This window comes from Gracilinanus agilis, chromosome 6 (assembly GCF_016433145.1).
Source record: "Gracilinanus agilis isolate LMUSP501 chromosome 6, AgileGrace, whole genome shotgun sequence".
Lineage (NCBI taxonomy): Eukaryota > Metazoa > Chordata > Mammalia > Didelphimorphia > Didelphidae > Gracilinanus > Gracilinanus agilis.
The window spans coordinates 38,790,178-38,811,211 of NC_058135.1; the positions used below are offsets into that span (position 1 = coordinate 38,790,178).

General features: G+C 35.6%; 1 protein-coding gene across 1 annotated transcript in view; it reads left to right on the forward strand.

Moving 5' to 3' along the window:
* Positions 1 to 21,034, forward strand: part of CFAP299 (cilia and flagella associated protein 299) — a 575,450-nt gene that overhangs the window by 211,055 nt on the left and 343,361 nt on the right. The window contains exon 3 of the mRNA XM_044681327.1: positions 17,223 to 17,313. Within this exon, the coding sequence (XP_044537262.1) occupies positions 17,223 to 17,313 (91 nt within the window). The remainder of the gene's footprint in view (positions 1 to 17,222; positions 17,314 to 21,034) is intronic.

Below are 21,034 nucleotides of genomic sequence, written 5' to 3' on the forward strand. Positions count from 1 at the left end.
GAGAGATATTTCATCAACTCCACCCTTCATGTAACCACTTAGCATTGCATCTGCATTCTCCCACCAATTAGAATTCTTCAGAAGACTCAATGGCACACAAAATGCCCCAAGCTTGGAAAACTGGGTTACCAAAACATATAACAACAACAACAATAGTTCATTAGAATGATCAGTTTCTCCAAGGGGAAAAAAAAAGAAAAGATGTCTGGGGCTGATGAACAATTGTCCAAGCAACACATGGAAAAAGAATGAAGAGTTGACAAGGTCCAAACTTCCTGCACATTACCACCCTACTCCAACCTCATGTCATGACTATACTTCTTCAGGTGCAAGACCTTTTCCTAAAAAGTACAGTGCTGAGGGACTCTTCTCTTCTAAGAGACTAGTACCTGAATTCTGGAACCCAAGAAGTTAAAACCTTGTTTGTCAAAGCATTTTAGACATAAAAAGTCTATATTGGGAAGTCTAGTTTTTGGCCAGTACTCAAGAAACAGAACTTCAAAGAAAAACCAGTTACTTGAATTCCATGAATTCCCTTTTCAGGTCATGGGCTTGCTTCTCCTCCTGTCGACTTAAGATGTTTCTAAAGGACAAAGAAAAAGAAGAAATCCCTCTCCTTGCTCCTACCACAATCTGGAAGAGAACAACAAAAATCAACATTTACATAGCATTTTCTATGTGTCAGGCACTGGGCTAAGTGCTCTACACATATCTCATTTTAACTTCCCAACAACCCTGAAAGGGTTCTATTATAATCCCAATTTTACAGAAGAGGAAACTGAAGCAAGGAGAGGTTAAATGTTGAGGTTAAGCCCATGGTCACACAGCTAGTAAGTGTATGTAAGAGGACAGATTTTAAATCAGCACTTTATCCACTGCACCACCTAGTTGTCCTTAATATGTGCCATACATTTAAGGAAAGCTGATTTCAGAAGGTTCAGAGGATAGAGAAGAATGATTTCATAGAATAAAATTTTTTAGGGAAAGTCATCCCTAGAGGATGGGGAGATGCTCAACATTGAAATCCTAAAGACTCAAATTGCAATAAGGAAGAAAAAATGGTATTTATTGAAAGTGATGGATGCTTGGGTTCTAACCATCTTCCCTGTGTTGATCAAACAATGATGTGTTATTCCTGTTGGCTCCCAGAGGAGCATAGGGCCGCAACCATCTCACGCCAACAGACTCTGTTCTGGGCAACTTCCCCCAGCTGGGCCCATGTCATTCTGACGGCCTTTGTTTCGTTTTCGGCAGATCTTCGCCAGGTCTGTTTTGGCCTTCCAAAGTCTGGTATTGGAGATCTTTTCAGGCCATCTGATGTTCAAGATGTGACGTAGGCATCTGTTAACAGAGACCTGGAGTTTGTTGGTGTTAGCGTTCCTGTCGGAGAGCAATCTTCCAGACTAGGCGATCGTTGGTTTTGTTGGTTTAATGAGGTTGCCATTTCGGTAGCAAGTGAGATTTTTTACGGGGTGAAGTTGCTAGCCTCGAGCCCAACCCTCCTTCTTTTTCAGCCGGGCTTGGGACCGTCCTTGGTGGAGTTCAAACAATGATAATTGGTAACAAAAAAGATGAGATGGTAAGGGAGCATGTAATTAATTAGTCTCGATCAATTCCAGTAGCTTTAAAGAGATGGAAGACATCATTTCTGAGCCATAATGGGTGATATCTAAAGATTGTGGAAAATCAAAGCAGAACCACAAAATTATAGAAGGGAAATGAGATGGATCTTAGTAAGTTTTTTTTTAAAGAAAGAGAACAAAATCTGCAAATTATTGACAAATGATCATAACTTAAATTGCTGGTAAAATTCTAGAATGTAATAAGAAAGAGATAGTTGTTGCCTGTCTAGAAAAGAAAACAATGTTTAGAAATAGCAAACAAGTTTTCATCAGGAACAGGCCATGCAGGGAGCAACCAAGTAAGTGGCTTAGTGGATTGAGAGTCAGGCCTAGAGCAGGGAGTCCCTGGGTTCAAATGTGGCTACAGATACCTTCCAGCCATGTGACCATGGTCAAGTCACTTAACAACCCTCATTGCCTAGCCCTTACTTACTGTTCTTCTGCCGTGGAACCAATGCACTATATTGATTCTAAGATGGAAGGTAAGGTTTAAGATAAAAAAAATAAAAAAAGAACAGGTCACACCAAACTCATCTCATTTCCTTTTGGACAAAATAATCAAACTAGTAGAGGAGGATGAATGCCATTGATATGATTTGCCTAGTTTTAGGAAAGTTTTTACTAAATTATCTCATTATTGTGGAGGAGTAGGTGGAGAGAGATGAATTAGATAGTTAAATCAAATAGATTCAGAAATATGGCCCTTACACAAAAAATAGCTATTTACAGTCCAATGACATCATGGCAAAAGAACTCTAGTGCAGTGCCGCAGGGATCTGATTGTGGCCCTGTGGTAGTTCACATTTTTATCAATAACTAGGGTAAAGGTATAGATGGAGGAGGCACCAATTCTGTAGTTGATATAAGGCCAACAGGAAAAGTTTTAACAGAGGGCAACAGAGTATTGGGGTGACTCTAATAAGATGATATTCAATAGGGATAAATGCATTTTTTTACATTACAGTATAAAATCATCTTCACAACTACAAACTGAGAGTGGCATGGTTTGACTACAGTTCTGAGAAATATCTAGGTGTTTGAGAACACTGGAAGCTCAAAATGAGTATGTAATATAATGTAGTCACCAAAAAAAAAAAGAGATCTCGCATTTTTGGCTACATCAAGAAAAGCATAACTTCAAGGAATAAAGGAATAAGAAGTGGTTAGTCACACTATACTATGTTCATCAGACTTCATGTGGAGACTTTTGTTTATTTCTGGGCACCACAGTGTAAGAAGGCTATTAATAAGCTGGACAATGACCAGGGAAGGACATCTAAGCTAGTGAAGGACCACAACAAATGATAGAAGGAAAGAAGGAAGGAAGGAAGGAAGGAAGGAAGGAAAGAAAGAAGGAAGGACGGAGGGAGGGAAGGACGGAGGGAGGGAGGGAGGGAGAGGACTATGATATATAGAATTTTAAAATAAGCAAGTAAATGAAACATAAGAAACCACACTATAAAATAAATAAGACTATTTGGTCCTATCCAAATAAGGACTAAAGTATGCCAATATAATTTTAAAAGAACATTGTCTTTTCTATTCAAACATACAAATTGTAGAATATTGAATAAACATCTACCAAGAAGCACAGAAAAAGATTAATGACCTGGCAGTCTGGTGGGAGAGGAAAGGAATGATAGTAAGAGAGAAAGAGAGTACATAAGAAAACACAACAAATGAAAATAACCCTTGTCTTTTTTTTCTCCCAAACACTGCAGAAGAAAAATGGCAAAGTAATGGTATGAATAAAATGAAATCCAAGATGAGGTTCATCTAAAATATAAAAAAGAGTGATATCTAGGAATTGAGATCTTGTGTCTTTGTTTTTGAAGTTTAAAAAGCTTTTCCAATTTCAAGTTGAATTCAGAGTCACTGTGACATAGTCATAAAACACATGAAGCAAACTTGTATACTAAAATTATTGTAGGGCCTTGGGGCAGTTACACTGATAATTTGAAGCTGTTTGCCTCTGCCCTACCCTAAGTTTTGACTATACAGATGTGGCCATAGGTAACTGCCTTTGAAAAAAAGTGTGAGAATATGAAACCAATTTCAGGAAATAATACTCTGCTCTTCCCCAGAATAAAAGAAAAACAAGCTGATTATCCAAACAACTATAAAAATCTAATTTTCACTGATAAGATCAACATTTATTTGTTGTCTAGGCAACTCTCATTCCAAAGTGTGAGAATGGCCTCTCTATTCTCCTGAAGAATGAATTGGGACCATTTGCCAAGTATTATTCTGCCCTTCCTACCCCCCACCCAGCTTCCAAAAGGAGATAAGCACAGTTTTCCTCTGTTCCCCTAAGCAATATGGGGTTTGATTGATGTAGGACAATCTAGTTTTTAGGGCTCCCAGTAGGATTTCTCTTAAAATGAAAAATATAAAGAAACAGCTGCTAGTGATGAATATTCACATTTCTTCCCTCCTTTTTTCCCCATGATCCTGACAGTAGCAGTTTTTCCTAGAAGTACTAAAGATTTTATAATGAAAAAATGAAGCAATTGGTGTTATAGCTCATTCTCTTCTCAATACTCTCTTTACTCTAGATTTTGTGACCCCACTCTCTCCTGATTCTCCTCCTACCTAGGTGACCATTCCGCAAGTCTCCTTTACTGAATCTTTACCGAGGTCACATTTGCTAATCATAAGTGTACAATAAAGCTCTGTCCCTTTTTTTCCTCTCTCTTGTATTTCATTTGGCAATTTCATCAGTTCCATGGGTTCCATTATCAGCCCTGCACAGAAGATTCTCCAATCTATTTATCTACCCCTAAACTATCTGTTGACCTAATTTACTTATAGTTTCCTTCTTTATATTCAAGTCATTCACCCATTCTGAATTTATCTTGGTGTAGGGTGTGAGATGTTGATCTAAACCTAATCTCTCCCATATTGTTTTCCAATTTTCCCAGGAGTTTTTGTCAAATAGTGGATTCATGTCCCAAGATCACTTACCCCAAGTCTATTCTACTGATACTCCCTTCTATCTCTTAGCCAGTACCATATTGTTTTGATGACAGCTGCTTTATAGTTTAGCTTAATATCTGGTACTGCTAAGCCACACTCCTTCACGTTTTTTTTTCATTATTTCCCTTGATATTCTTGATCTTCTGTTCTTCCAAATAAACTTTGTTATAGTTTTTTCTAATGTAGTAAAAAATGTTTTTGGTAGTTTGATAGGTGTGGCACTAAATATGTAAATTAATTTGGGTAGAATGGTCATTTTTATTATGTTAGCTCATCCTACCCATGAGCACTCTATGTTTTTTCAATTGTTTAGATCTAGTTTTATTTTTTTGGAAAGTGTTTTATATATAAAGAGAACAAGAAATTGAAGTTTAGAGTTTTTGTCTAATTCACCAGAACTCTATTCTGGCTAGGACATGAATTAAATGAGAGGGAATTCTTCCAATTATCATATAAAAGTACCAAAGATCAGAGCTGGGGTCTCCCCTTGACAGAAGAAGTCTTAGTTATGAGTAAACAAATCTTAAGCAAAGGGAAGACAACTGAGGGAATACAAATAAAATTACATGCTCTAAGGCGGACACCTCATGGAAGGTGCCACCTGCCACCACACATATTGTTCTCTCTGCAAAAAGACTTATAGAAGCTGCATCTGAGGGAAAGCAGAAGGGGAAGCACTAATGTAGGGAAGTCATATCTAATGTAGCTGAATGGAGAAGTTGGAAAAGACTGGCTCTGTGCACCCAAAGGTAGTAAAGGGTGTTCCATTTTCTTGATCCACTAACCATCTTAACACCCAACACACCTCTGAATTCTTCATCTACATCTCTCATATATAATGCAATAATATTCTTTTGCAAACCATATCAATTTTTATTTCAATCACTTATAAGCTTGATCCATTGGTCCACATCAAAAAGCAGGAATCATATTTAGCATTCTGTAGAATGAAATTGTAACATCAACCTTACAAATTAATATAGGAGTTGAAAAACCGACATTAAACTAAAAAATGGATTTTCAACTCAAGCCATTCCCCAAAGTAACACCATACAGAAATGTGTGTCTGTGTGCATAACTGTAAGAATTCACAATACCATATGCTGACAAATGAGAGTATTTCAGATTTGGCAGGAACCGAAATGGCATTTAGTCCTAGCCCCTCATTTAAAGAAGGGGAAACTTCAATTACTTTCAGATCACCATTTGTTCAGTTACTGCAAAATGGATGGGTACCCACTTTATTTTCAGATATTTCATAATACACACAAATATAGAAACAAATGCTGCCCTGACTATGTTGATAGGCATAGAATGGGGATACTAAAATCTCCTACTTCACAAAGTTCTTATTGAGTACTGAGTGTCAAATGTGAAAGCCTTAAAGTACTAAATAAGTACTGGTTGATGCTTACACCCAGTCATAATAACAAATTGATTTCTGGAGTCATTAAACTAATTCATAGCTCCATTGTCAATTAGTAAGTCCATTCGCACTGGTTAAGTTTCTACTATGGGTCCAAGTTTATGCTAAGTGGTAAAGAGAAAGAAAGGCAAGATAGAATCTCTGCCCTTGAGGAAATTCTAGTCTAATGTGGGGGGACAACATGGCAACAACTCTATCCAAATAAGCAATAGACAGGACAAATGGGAGATTATTAACAGGAGGAAGGAACTAACATTCATAAGGATTTAGCATATTTGAGTATATTAGGGTGGCTATCTTTAACATTTTAGAATTGACTATTACTATCTTTTATTATCTTTGCCAATTTGTTGGATTTAAAGCAAAACCTCAGTTTTCTTTTACTTTTCCTCTCTTTTATTATAAGGAACATGTTTTCAATTTGGCCATTGCTGCTTTCTGACATATGAGCATGATGTTCTCTCAATTATTCTTTTGGCATCATGGTTACCTCAAGTAACCAATCGGCATGGTCATAACTAAGAATTGCTTCTGGATACATAATTGTTAGCTAGAGTCCTCAGATTTTTTCCCTAAAAAATGGGTCCACATTTTTCTAGTCTTAAAGTAGCAGAAAGCAGGAATGCTTTAGAACCATCTCCTACTGGTTCCTAAGAGTCTATCATTAAATTTGAGTATTTCCATCTTGGAAATGTTAAGCACTATAAATCTGGGCCTGATTCATTGTATTGCTGATTATTTAGTCTTAATAAAGTGAGAGAGAAAATGATAATCATGTATATTAAATTTAAAAATGTATCCAGCATTTTCATAAAGTTCACCATTAAACATTTACCAACATAGCCCTACTTGGAAGCCATATCATGACATAAGGTCAACACGAAGCTTCAACTATCATATGGAGCTTAAGACCTCGCCAGCCTATTTGTCCAATAAAATCTTGGGAACTACTTCCCTTACTTTTCTTTTTAAATTTATTTATTTATTTAAACATTTATTAATATTTATTTTTTAGAAAAGTTAACATGGTTATATAATTCATGCTCTTACTTTCCCCTTCACCACCCGAGCTCCCCCCACCATGGCTGATGCGTATTTCCACTGGTTTTAACATGTGTCCTTGATCAAGACCTATTTCCAAATTGTTGCATTGGAGTGGTAGTTTCGAGTCTACATCTCCAACCATGTCCTCATCAACCCATGTGTTCAAGCAGTTGTTTTTCTTCTGTTTCCACTCCTGCAGTTCTTCCTCTGCATGAGGGTAGCGTTCTTTTCCATAAGTTCCTAAGAATTGTCTTGGGTCATTGCATTGCTCTTAGTACAAAACTCCATTACATTCTATTTTACAATAGTGTATTGATCTCTGTGTACAATGTTCTTCTGGCTCTACTCCTTTCGCTCTGCATCAATTCCTGGAGGTCTTTCCAGTTCACATGGAATTCCTCCAGTTTATTATTCCTTTGAGCACAATAGTATTCCATCACCAGCATATACCACATTTTGTTCAGCCATTCCCCAATTGAAGAGCATACACAAATTTTTCAGTTTTTCGTCACCACAAAAAGCACGGCTGTAAATATTTTTGGACAAGTCTGTTTATCAATGATCTCTTTGGGGTACAAAACCAACAATGATATGGCTGGATCAAAGGGCAGGCAATCTTTTATAGCCCTTTGAGCATAGTTCCAAATTGCCAGCCAGAATGGTTGGATCAGTTCACAACTCCAGCAATGCATTAATGTCCCAGTTTTGCCACATCACCTCCAGTATTCATTACTCTCCCCTTCTTTCATTTCAGCCAATTTGCTAGGTGTGAGGTGATACCTCAGAGTTGTTTTGATTTGCATTTCTCTAATTATTAGAGATTTAGAACACTTTCTCATGTGCTTATTGATACTTTTGATTTCTTTATCTGAAAATTACCTATTCGTGTCTCTTGCCCATTTATCAATTGGGGAATGGCTTGATTTTTTATAAAATTGGTTTAACTCCTTGTATATTTGAGTAATTAGACCCCTGTCAGAATTTTTGTTATAAAGATTTTTTCCCAATTTGTTGTTTCCCTTCTGATTTTGGCTACATTGTTTTTGTTTGTACAAATGCTTTTTAGTTTGATATAATCAAAATCATTTATTTTACATTTTGAAATTTTCTCTAACTCTTGCTTGGTTTTAAAATCTCTCCTTTCCCAGAGATCTGACAAGTAAACTATTCTATGTTCACTTAACTTTATAGTTTCCCTCTGTATATTCAAGTCATTCACCCATTCTGAATTTATCTTGGTGTAGGGTGTGAGATGTTGATCTAAACCTAATCTCTCCCATATTGTTTTCCAAATTTCCCAGGAGTTTTTGTCAAATAGTGGATTCATGCCCCAAAAGTTGGGCTATTTGGGTTTATCATACACTGTCTTGCTGATATCATTTACCCCAAGTCTATTCCACTGATCCTCCCTTCTGTCTCTTAGCCAGTACCATACTGTTTTGATGACCGCTGCTTTATAGTACAGTTTAATATCTGGTACTGCTAAGCCACCTTCCTTCACATTTTTTTCATTATTTCCCTTAATATTCTTGATCTTTTGCTATTCCAGATGAACTTTGCTATAGTTTTTCCTAATTCAGTAAAGAAGTTTTTTGGTAGTTTGAGAGGTATGGCACTAAATAGGTAAATCAATTTGGGTAGAATGGCCATTTTTATTATGTTAGCTCATCTTACCCATGAGCAATCAATGTTTTTCCAATTGTTTAGATCTAGTTTTAATTGTTCGGAAAGTGCTTTATAGTTGTTTTCGTATAATTCCTGTGTTTGTTTTGGTAGATAGATTCCCAAGTATTTTATATTGTCTAGCGTGATTTTAAAATGGTGTTTCTCTTTCTATCTCTTGCAGCTGTGATGTGTAGGAAATATATAGAAATGCTGATGATTTATGTGCATTTATTTTGTATCCTGCAACTTTGCTAAAGTTGTTGATTATTTCTACAAGCTTCTTAGTTGATTCTCTAGGATTTTTTAAGTAGACCATCATATCATCTGCAAAGAGTGATAACTTAGTCTCCTCATTGCCTATTTTGATACCTTCAATTTCTTTTTCTTCTCTAATTGCTACTGCTAGTATTTCTAGTACAATGATAAATTATAGAGGTGATAATGGGCATCCTTGTTTCACTCCTGATCTTACTGGAAAGGCTTCTAATTTATCCCCATTGCATATGATGCTTGTTGATGGTTTTAGGTATATACTGTTTATTATTTTTAGGAAAGGTCCTTCTATTCCTATACTTTCTAGGGTTTTCAATAGGAATGGATGCTGTATTTTGTCAAAGGCTTTTTCAGGATTTATTGAGATAATCATGTGATTTTTGTTTGTTAGCTTGTTATATGGTCAATTATGTGGATGGTTTTCCTAATGTTGAACCATCCTTGCATTCCTGGTATAAATCCCACCTGATCATGGTCAATGACCCTCTTGATCACTTGCTGGAATCTCTTTACTAGTATTCTATTTAAGATTTTTGCATCTATGTTCATTTGGGAGATTGATCTATAGTTTTCTTTCTCTGTTTTTGGTCTACCTGGCTTTGGAATCAGTACCATATTTGTGTCATAAAAGAAATTTGGTAGCACTCCTTCTTTGCTTATAGTATTGGGATTAGTTGCTCTTTGAATGTCTGATAGAATTCACTTGTGAATCCATCAGGCCCTGGCGATTTTTTCTTAGGGAGTTCTTTGATGGCTTGTTCAATTTCTTTTTCTGATATGGGATTATTTAGGTATTCTATTTCTTCTGCTGTTAATCTAGGCAATTTGTATTTTTGTAAATATTCGTCCATATCTCCTAGATTGCTATATTTATTGCCATATAATTGGGCAAAATAGTTTTTAATGATTGCCTTAATTTCCCCTTCATTAGAGGTGAGGTCTCCCTTTTCATCTTTGATACTGTCAATTTGGTTTTCTTCTTTCCTTTTTTTTATTAGATTGACCAGTACTTTGTCAATTTTATCTGTTTTTTCAAAATACCAGCTTCTTTTCTCATTTATTAATTCAATAGTTTTTTACTTTCAATTTTATTAATTTCTCCCTTGATTTTTAATATTTCTAATTTAGTTTTCATTTGGGGGTTTTTAATTTGTTCACTTTCTAGTTTTTTAAGTTGCATGCCCAGTTCATTCATCTCTGCCCTCCTTAATATGTTAATATATGCACTCAAGGAAAAAATTTCCTCCTGATTACTGCCTTAGCTGCATCCCACAGAGTTTGGTAGGATGTCTCATCATTGTCATTCTCTTCAATGAAATTGTTGATTGTTTCTATGATTTCTTCTTTGACTAGCTGGTTTTGGACAATCATATTATTTAATTTCCAATTAGTTTTTGATTTGCCTCTCTAGGTGTCCTTACTAATTATTAGTGTTTGTTGCATTATGGTCTGAGAAAGTTACATTTATTATTTCTGCTCTTTTGCATTTGTTTGCAATATTTCTATACCCTATTACATGGTTAATCGTTGTGAATGTACCATGTGCAGCTGAAAAGAAGGTATATTCCTTTTTGTCCCTATTTATTTTTCTCCACATATCTATTAAATCTAATTTTCCAAGGACTTCATTCATCTCTATTATCTCTTTCTTATTTATTTTTTTGGTTTGATTTATCTAGATCTGAAAGAGGAACATTTAGACCTCCCACTATGTAATACAGAGAGAGTGGGTCATGATAGTTTTTTCAAGCTTTGGCTGAGTTCTGAAATCAGTTAGGAGTTTAGAATCTTGTGGGAGAGAAGTCAGTGGGTTTGGGAATCTCGTGGAGAAAGGGTCAGACCAGCTGAGCTGCTTCGGTGCCTATCTGAAGAATTGTAAATTGAGCCTAGCTTTGGAATATTTATTTAAGAATTATTAGTTTAGATAAACCCTTTGTATATTCATTCCCTACCTCATTTCCTATCTTCCTTCCCTTACCTTAAATGTCTGTGGAGTTAATAAGGAGAGTAAATTAGAGAGTAGTTCAAATCTGTGAGGGGTTTACCTATAATTTGGCAGTATTTTATCTAAAGAAATTGGTTAGTCATTATTTTATTACCTTTAGACATCAAGAGCACCTTGAGAGCTGAGCTAAGGCAGGATGACCTTGCTCAGACTCCATCTCTGCCTCCCTTCCCCCACCTAAGGTTTCTGTAAACAACTGTTAGGGCTTCCTCAATCCACTTTTCCTGACAAATCATCCTTAAAGACAATAAACCCTTTTGTGTTTCAACAGACCTGTTAGTTAATTTGTCAGTTAATTAGTAAGAGAGGGAAGGAGAGGGAAAGAACCAACATACCCTGGGCTTGAAAAGAAGCCAGGGTATCCATCTTGAAGGAAGGTGTAACTTCAAAACAAGTCCCTTCCTGTGAAATTAACTAAAGCCTGTAGTTAATTTCAGTTCAGTCTATTTCCCTCAGTTTGTCTTTAAGTCTAAGTCCTAGTCTATAAGCCCTGCTGTCTTTGCCTGTTTATATTAATTCCTCCTCTCCCTGAAGATCTTTGTTCCCTTCAGTGCTATACTTCCTGACTTCAGCCCATATTATATCCTGAATCTCCCTATTCCAGCCTACCTGTAACCCATATTATTTACCTAGCAAGTCCCTGACAACCTCCCTTCAAAATCCCCTTTTACCACACACCTTTCCTCAAATTATCCCCATTACATCTGGCGAGCCAAGTCAAACAAAACCTAAAATCTTCTGAAGCAAAAGAAAATGAATTTCTCAAGAATGATTTTTGTATTACGCAGTCTTTCCCTGCTTATTTGGTCTTTTATGCAGGGACTATATACATTTTGGCTGATAAAGGTACCAAATTTGATACAACAATTAATTGAAATCTATGACTATTATAAATGGTTTGCCTTCACTTTAGCTGAGTGTATATGCTTCATACCAACAGCTGTGGCAATTGTTCTGTCTCTATGGCATTTTATGGCAATTTCAAAAGTGGTCCTGACTCATCTGTTCAATTATTACAAGGCATCTTCTCCAAAACACGATAATGATAGCAAGGAACTAGTAGAGAACATCAAACTACTGTTCCAAGTGTTAAAGCAAATACGTGAAGGCAAGGAACTCGACAACTAGAAATAGTGGAATCAAAATTTATGGGGCAAAAGGAAACTGAGAAAGAGCAACTGATTCAAATTGCAGTGGTCTCTGTACTACCAATAGTGGACAGGACTATTGTGCAACCTGGTGAGGTTGGTGGTGCATGTCAAAACATACAAGGCATTCACGTCTAGTGACATGGAAGTTTTAAAAAGGCGTTTTCCTAAGTTCTATGAAAAACCTTACAAGAGCCTAAAAGAATTAAAACGGGTGTTCACTCTTTTCAACCCTAGTTTTGACAATGTCAAATTTCTTTTGGGGGAATTTTACTCTCCCTCGGAAAAGGAAGAATTCCTCAATGAAACTAGGACGAATCCCAATTTAGAGTCATGGCCACTGGTGCATCAGGATCTGGATTTCACTCAACACGTTAACATGAGATACTTGTTAAGATGCAGGGCTGATCTTATCAAAGCAATGAGATCATTTGCAAAAAGACCAAATGCCTGGCAGAAATTTGAAAAACTGAGGCAAGGGGAAGAAGAACACCCGAGCAGTTTTCTAGATAGAGTTATTGAAGCAGCAGAAACAATATTAGGACTTAGAGACACACATGCCCAGCATACGATTGATCATATAAGGAGGCAATTTGTAAAGGGAACATCAATCCCGATACAAAATTATTTCCAGCAAAGTTGTCCACAGTGGGAATCATTACCACTGGAGGATATTAGGCAACATGCGGTGTATATACATGATTCAAAACAGAAAGAAGTAAGAATGGCTAGGCAATCTGACAGTGATAAAGATGAGATCATAGCAGATTTAATGTGTCAATTAAAGCAATCTAGATGTGAGAAAGAAATTGAGGAGGTAAAGAATTTTGATCTCCAAACAAGTAGAAATCAAATTAGACAACCTGCCAACAGCACCCCAAAATCAAAATCAGCACCCCGTTGCTACTTGTGTGGGAGGATCGGGTACATTATTCGTGTTTGTAGATTTAAACAACAAATAGATTTTTCAAAACCCAATAATCAAAGAGATAATAGAAAGACATTTTATAATTCAAAATGGGCTAGGAATAATGAATCTAAAAGGCATGATGAAGATAAACATGAGGGTACTTGCTGCAATCATACATGCAAAAAGTACAGTCAAACACCTTTGTTAGATGACATGGAGAGATATATACAAATGGGAACAAAACCGAAAAAATCATTATGAATCGAGATTCCTGATTTAAAACCTATCGATCAGTGTAATTTGGGTGTGGCAGAGTCTAATAGAAATGAGGAAAGCAAAATGGGAAATCTGGGCAAAATAGAGCAAGTGTCTAAAGTAATCTACACAGAGGATACACATAGATCTGTGGTAGATAATGAGCAATGGGAAGAAATAATGCAAATGCACAAAGACATCTTTGGCATTAAGGAGGATGATTATATAAGGGATCAGCTTTCTCATTCCATATCACACACATTGGGTGAGAAGCATGAATCAAACCATTGCAAAGAATCACATCAAGAAGTTTTGCAAACTGGTTTAGAATCATCAAAAACTAAAATTCCTCTCTTTATTCCAAGTATAAAGCAAAGGATCAGCTTGGATAAAGAAAATTATAGCGAGGATTTACAAAGTTTCCAGAAAGGAACACTTTCAGTAACCTCGGGGAATTAGATGCAACAATTCTTTCCCATTCAAATGCTTTAGACACAATGTCACAGTTAGAGGTTAAAGAGCAAAAAAGTCTAGATGTTGGCAAGAACTTGATTTTAAAGAAACGACCCACTGAATTAAAAGATGATAACAGCTGTGTAGGAAAGTCAAAATCCACCTTTCTCAACCCCTTAGCTACAGAATTTCATCCTAAACTTTGGGGAAGAGATAGGGAACAGTTGTCTTCTTCTGCAATCAGTGTATGGTTTTACTATCTATTTCCTTCTTGAGATTTGCCAGTTTCTCCTTTACACATCTGGTTGCTATGCCATTTGTTGCATACATATTGAGCAATATTATTTTCTCATTGTCTGTACTGCCTTTAATCAGGATGTAATGACCTTCCCTGTCTTTTTTAATCGTATCTATTTTTCCTTTGGCTTTGTCAGAAATCATAATCGCCACTCCTGCCTTCTTTTTCTCATTTGACACCCAAAAGATTTTGCTCAAGCCCTTCACCTTAAACCTGTATTATGTCCACCCACCTCATATGTGTTTCTTGTAGACAACATATAGTAGGATTTTGGTTTCTAATCCACTCTGCTATTTGCTTCTGTTTTATGGGCGAGTTCATCCCATTCACATTCAGAGTTATAATTATCAGTTGTGTATTTGCCAACACTTTTGTATCCTCTCCTAGTTCTACCTCTTTTTCTTACACTATTTCCTTTTAAACCAGTGGTTTGCTTTATGCCAGTAACCCTTTTCTTCTCCCTTGATTTACTTTCCTTTTTACCCCCTCTCTTATTATTCCCCTCTTTTTATTTTTAAGGCCTAATGAATTCCATCCCCCTTCTTCTCCCCTCCCTTTTTTGACCTCCCCACTCCCCTGCTCCGCTTGGTTTATCCCTTCTGACTTTCTTAGTAGGGTTAGATAGAGTTTTATATCCCAATGGATAAAGCTACTCTTCCCTCTGAGGGTTAATTCCACTGAGAGTAAAGTTTAAATATTACCTCTTAATGCTCTCTTCCTCTCCTTCTTATAATAGTATTCATCCCCTCCCCTTCCCATGTCCTCTTTGTATGTAATAGAATATCCTATTTTTCTTATTCATTCAAGTTTCTCTTGGTGTCCTCTATTATTCAACCCCCTCTTTGCCACCCACCCACTTATCATCTTAGACCATTTAGTATTCCAACCTCTCCCTGTGAATAATTCTTCTAATTACTATAATAGTGAATGCTATAATGGTGAATAGAGTTCCTTACAGGGAATTATATATAACATTTCTCCATATAGCAATACAAATAATTAGATCTTATTGAAGCCCTTAAAGAGGCAAGTTTAAAAATTATGAGTTTTCTTTCTTTCCCCTCTGTTTCTTATTTAACTTTTCATGTTTCTCTTGATTTTTGTGGTTGGATATCAAACTTTCCATTTAGTCCTGGTCTTTTCTGTGCAAATACTTGGAAATCTTCTATCTTGTTGAATGCCCAAACTTTCCCCTGGAAGTATATAGTCAGTTTTGATGGGTAGGTGATCTTTGGTTGTAGACCCAGTTCTCTTGCCTTTCTGAATATCATATTCCAAGCCATGTGGTCTTGTAGTGTGGAGGCTGCCAGATCCTGTGTGATCCTGATTGGTGCTCCTTGATTTTTGAATTGTCTCTTTCTGGCTTATTGTAAGATTTTTTCTTTTACTTGGAAGCTCTTGAATTTAGCTATTATATTCCTGGGGGTTGTCTTTTCTGGGTCTAGTGTAAAGAGTGATCTATGGATCCTTTCAAAGTCTATATTGCCCTCTTGTAGTAGAACTTCAGGGCAATTTTGCTGAATAATTTTAACATGGAGTCCAAATTTCTATTAATTTCTACTTTTTCAGGAAAACCAATGATTCTCAGATTGTCTCTTCTAGACCTGTTTTCTTGGTCTGTCACTTTCTCATTGGGATATTTTATGTTTCCTCCTATTTTATCAGTCTTTTGACTTTGTTTTATTTGTTCTTGCTGTCTTGAGATATCATTAGCTTCTAATTGCTCAATTCTAGCCTTTAGGGACTGGTTTTTGGCTATAATCTTTTGGTTTTCTTTTTAATCCGGTTATTTCTGGTCTTCAATTTACTTGCCTCACTTTCCAATTGTGAAATTCTGCCTTTTAAACTGTTATTTTCTTGCCAGATTTTGGTTTCCAATTTGCTTACCATTCCGTTTGATTTTGGGGCATCTTTCTCCAATTGGGAGTTTCTGTCTTCTAACCTGTTAATTTCCTTTTGAACTATTTCCCACTTCTCTCACCAAATCTCTTCCATCTTTCTCATCATCTCAGATTTGAACTCTTCAATAGCTTGTGGCCAGTTTTCATTATTTTGGGAAGGTTTGGATATGATAACTAGTTTGTTCTCCTCTGTTGTTTGCTCTGTTGTCTGGATTTTATCTGTGTAAAAGTTGTCGAGTGTTACAGATTTCTTCTTGATGATCTTTCTCTTTTGGGTTTCTTGTCTCTGGCTTGCCATCACTAACCCAGTGCCCTCTTAGCTTTATCCTCACACTCAGGGTCTGTCTGCACTCTTTAGGCTCCTGAGGTCTCAGGTCTAGTTGTTCTCAGGGTCAAGCCTCCTGGTGGTCCCCTTGTTTGTTCCTCTGCTAGAGTCTCCTTTAACAGTCTCAGGGTGCTGATTACACAGTTGTGCACCCCTCTGCACTGGGTCCCCACTCAAGGTCCAAGCCTGCGCTCAGGATCCGAGTCTTCGTCTGAACTCAGGATCCATGTCTGTGCCCGCACTCGTGCCTGAGCTCAGGGTCTGTGTTCAAAGTCTATGGGTTCTTTAGCCTCTTGAGGTCTTAAGACTTGCTGCTCTCAGGGGCAGGCCCTGGTGACCCAAGGTAGCTGCCAAGGACTTAATGTGTGACCCAAACTTGCTCTAACTCTTGTGTGCTGGCTTTGGCACTGTAGGTGGTGTGGGTTGGGGGAGGGGGTTGCTCAGCTCACATTTTAGTGAGAGCTGTTTCACCCCTTTATAGCATGGAAGTGCCCTGATTCCACGTACCTCCAATGCTGTGCCCTGTTGTGGGGTCCCTTCGTTCCTCTGTATTTGTTTTTATGTCTTCTTGAGGAGTCCTACATGTTTTGGTTAAGAGAGGTTAAGCAGCTGCTTTTTTCTCTTCTGCCATCTTAACCAGGAAGTAGAAATACCTACTTCTCTTACTTTAAAGAATATTTTATTTTTATTTTTTGACTAACCAAGGGGCAGGCTGGGAACCCTGGTAGAGACTGATAGTATTACCTGTGAGTCTGAACTTAATGAACTAAATCCACTCATTTTTCTTTATTCTTTTGGAAAATAGATTTTTACATAATAAAGTACACAGGAATTACTGACATCTCTCACCATCTCCCTCATTTTAAGCATATTTATTATAAAGTATGTTATTACAAAAGTTCTCTTTGTTTTTTTTTATAGGACACTCTCTAGTGCTGGCAAAGAATTTAAAGATAATTTTTTGAAAGCACTAGCACAAAGAGAGGAAGACAATCGCACTGGAAAAGTAACTGTGAGTAAATATGAAGCAATATAACATTAAACATATAAGCCAAATTCAAGTTTATAGATATAATTTTCACTAAAATTAATTTTTGATAAAATTAATAAAAGCTTTTGGAATAAAAGCTCACTATTTGAAAAAATTTGTTGGGAAATCTGGAAAACAGTATAGCAGAGACTAGGAATAGACCAATACCTCATACCATATACTGAGGTAAAGTCAGCATGGATACATGTTTTAGACATAAAGGGTAATACTATAAGTAAATTAGGGGAGCATAGAATAGTTTGCCTGTCAGATTATATTAAATTTTTTAAGTTTTTGTACAACCAAAACCAATGCAACCAAGATTAAAAGGAAAGCTGGGAAAAATTTTACAGCAATTATCTCTCATAAAGTCTCATTTCTTAAATATATAAAGAATAGAGTCAAATTTATAAAAATATTAGTCATTCTCCAATTGATAAATAATCAGAGAATATGAACAGGCAGTTTTCAGATGAAGAAATCAAAGTTATCTATAATAATATTTTTAAATGCTCTCAATCACTCTTGATTAGAGAAATGCAAATTAAAACAATTGTGAGTTACTTCCTCACTCACACCTCCCATATTGGTCAATATGACAGAAAAAGAAAATTACAAATGTTGGAGGATATATGGGAAAGCTGGGACACTAATGCACTGTTGGTGTAGGAATATGATCCAACCATTTTGGAGAACATTTTGGAACTATGCGCAAAGGACTCTAAAACTGTGCAGACCCTTTGATCTAGCAATACCCCTACTAGTTATGTATCCCAAAGAGATGTAAAAAAGGAAAGAAAGGTGAAAAGGACTTATTTGTACAAAAATATTTATAGTAGCTCTTTTTGTGGTAGCAAGGAATTGCTCATGGATTGTGAATGGCTGAATAAGTTGTGGCATATGATTAGAAAGGAATACTATATTACAAGAATTGACGAACAGGATGATTTCAGAAAAACCTAGACTTACATAAACTAATAAAGTGAGCAAAACAAAAAAATTGTACACAGTAACAGCAATATTGTTTGATGAATAAGCAAATGTAAATGACCTAGCTATTTTCAATAATACAGTGATCCAAGGTAATCCCAAAGACTCCTAATGAAAAATGCAATCTGCCTCTAGAGGAAAAATTGATGAAGTCTAAATAAAGAACAAGACATATTATATTTCACTTTCTTTCATCTTTTTTTGTTTGAAGTTTCTTCCATAAAATGACTAATTTGGAAAAATATTTTGCATAATTTTATATGTAAAATCTATATCAGATTGCTTACAGTTAAAAGAGGGAGAAAAAAGAGGGTAAGAAGAAAGGAGAGAATTTGAAACTAAAAAAAGTTAAAAATTATTTTACATGTAATTGAGGGGAAAATAAAATATTTTTAAAAGATTAATAAAAATATCTTATGAAAATTATTTTGCTTTGTGATTTCATTTTATGTTTCATTTTGGTTTGGATTTTTTCTTTAAAAGATAGGAAATATGTTAACATTGAAATGTATAATTTTAAAGTAAAGTGAGAAAGAAATTTTTGATTTTAAAACTTCCCCAATGATTGACATTAAAATAATGGTTTTGAAGATCAGAATAACAAACATCAAGAGAGATAATTTAGTTATTTCAATCCAAGTGGAACAGTCTTATTGAATTCAAAAGGGAGATATGCTGCTTTTCTTTGCTGTCAATAACATTTCAAAAGAATATCTTTCAGTGTACTGTTTGAAATATAATACATTTCATTGGTGACTGTTATATATAGCTCATATAATGTTTCAACTCAGAAATGAATAAAGCAACAGAACAATCATGTGAAAATTATAGTTAGTGACAAAAATAATCAGAAATAATGTTATGGAAATTAGAAGAGTAGAAAAAATATAAATAACCAAGATCATTTCATCAACAGGAAGTCTTATAAGAAGACATTTTCCTAATCAGAAGACTTATCATTGAGATCAAAGTCAGAGGGTTTCCCAGCATCCCAAAGTCAGAGTGTATTCTCCATTAGAGAAAATTCTTACTATAATTAGATTCTTTAGAATAAATTTTTCCCAGTCCTAAAAGCTACACATTCTTTTCTCTCTTTGCAGCCCCTTGCTTTCTCTGACTTAAAAAAGTAAAAATGCACATTTAAATCTTAAAAACTTATGTGTTCATTTCCCTTTTTTAGTTACATAGATCTTCATTACAATATAGTTTTAGAACAAACTTCTTGGAAGAGGAGAGAAAATTCAGCTTTTAGTTTTGTATTTTTTCTCCAATGTTCTTTAAAATTGTACTTGCTGCCATCGATTGTTACTGGGGAGAGAGATTAGAGCTATATCTCATCCATTCACCTCACAGTAAATCTAAAGTGGCGAGATCTTTCTTGCTCGAGGGCCAGTCATCATAGACATAGCTCTGTATCTGGCCCCATTATCTCCTCCTCTCTATCATGAGGACCAAGGTAGCTCCTGATCATACATGTTATTCAGGGGCCAGAATTCATGCTGTCCAATCGAAGGGACTCCATAGAATGGTGCTTATTACATAAATGTGTGTGTGTGTATCCATTTATTTGTTTATTTGAAAGATGAATTGGTCATATCATGAGATCAAGGATTAGAAATAGATAGCCTACATGGTTCATGAATACGCTTGTGATATAAATGGTGAAGAAGGTTCTTCCTTTACCAAATGGACCCCCTTGTGGGAAACAAAGGTTGTAAATCTATGAATAGGTTGCCATCTGCTTACTGGAGGTTACAGCTAATACATGATATAAGAGATACATTTGAATACTGAATATCCCCCAGAATCTAGTACGGTTTTTTGTACAAAGTAGTCATTTAATAAATGCTTGTGAAATTGATCTATATTTTAATAATTTGTGTTGGTCTTATTCAGGATAAGTAGAGATACTAATACCTATCAACAAATTATAGTGTTAACTCCATAATTATCATTATCAATGATCAAGATACATTTATTGTGCCTCTATTATTTTTTAAACATTTATTAATATTTATTTTTGAAAAGTTAACATGGCTACATAATTCATGCTCTTACTTTCCCCTTCAACCCCGGAATCCCCCCCCCATTGTGCCTCTATTTTATACATAAGACTATGATAGGTACCATTTAAATTCCATAAACTTTATAAGAAAGACAAAAGTTTAATCAATATTTATATAACCAAGCACTTTTAATGAGGCAGAGGTTTTTGTAGGCTATAATGTATTTATAGAATTTTCCAGATTTCAAAGGATTAAATAAATTCAAGTTATAGTATTACTTTTGGAGGGATGAACACTAGGTTTGTGTGGCTTAAAACATATATATATACATATATGTGTTATATATATATATGTTTATATATAAGCATGTCATGAGAGACTTTGTTAAATGCCATGGTAGAATCCAAGTATAATGTCTTTATATTATTCCCCTTATCTTCCCATTTTATTATTGTTGTTTTTCCACCAGATTGCATAGGTATAGGGGACTTCTAGGATGGAAATTCTCTCTACAAATTCAAAAACACAACTATGGTAGAAGTTAAAGTCTTATAGAATTAACTGGGGTACTAAGAGTTTAAGGGACTTGTTGGTCACATAACTAGCATGTTTCAGAGACAGAACTTGAACTTAGTTCTTGTTGATATATGTTCCAATTTAGAAACTCTCTCAAAAATTAATTAATTTTACATTGTCTGTTCTTGGTG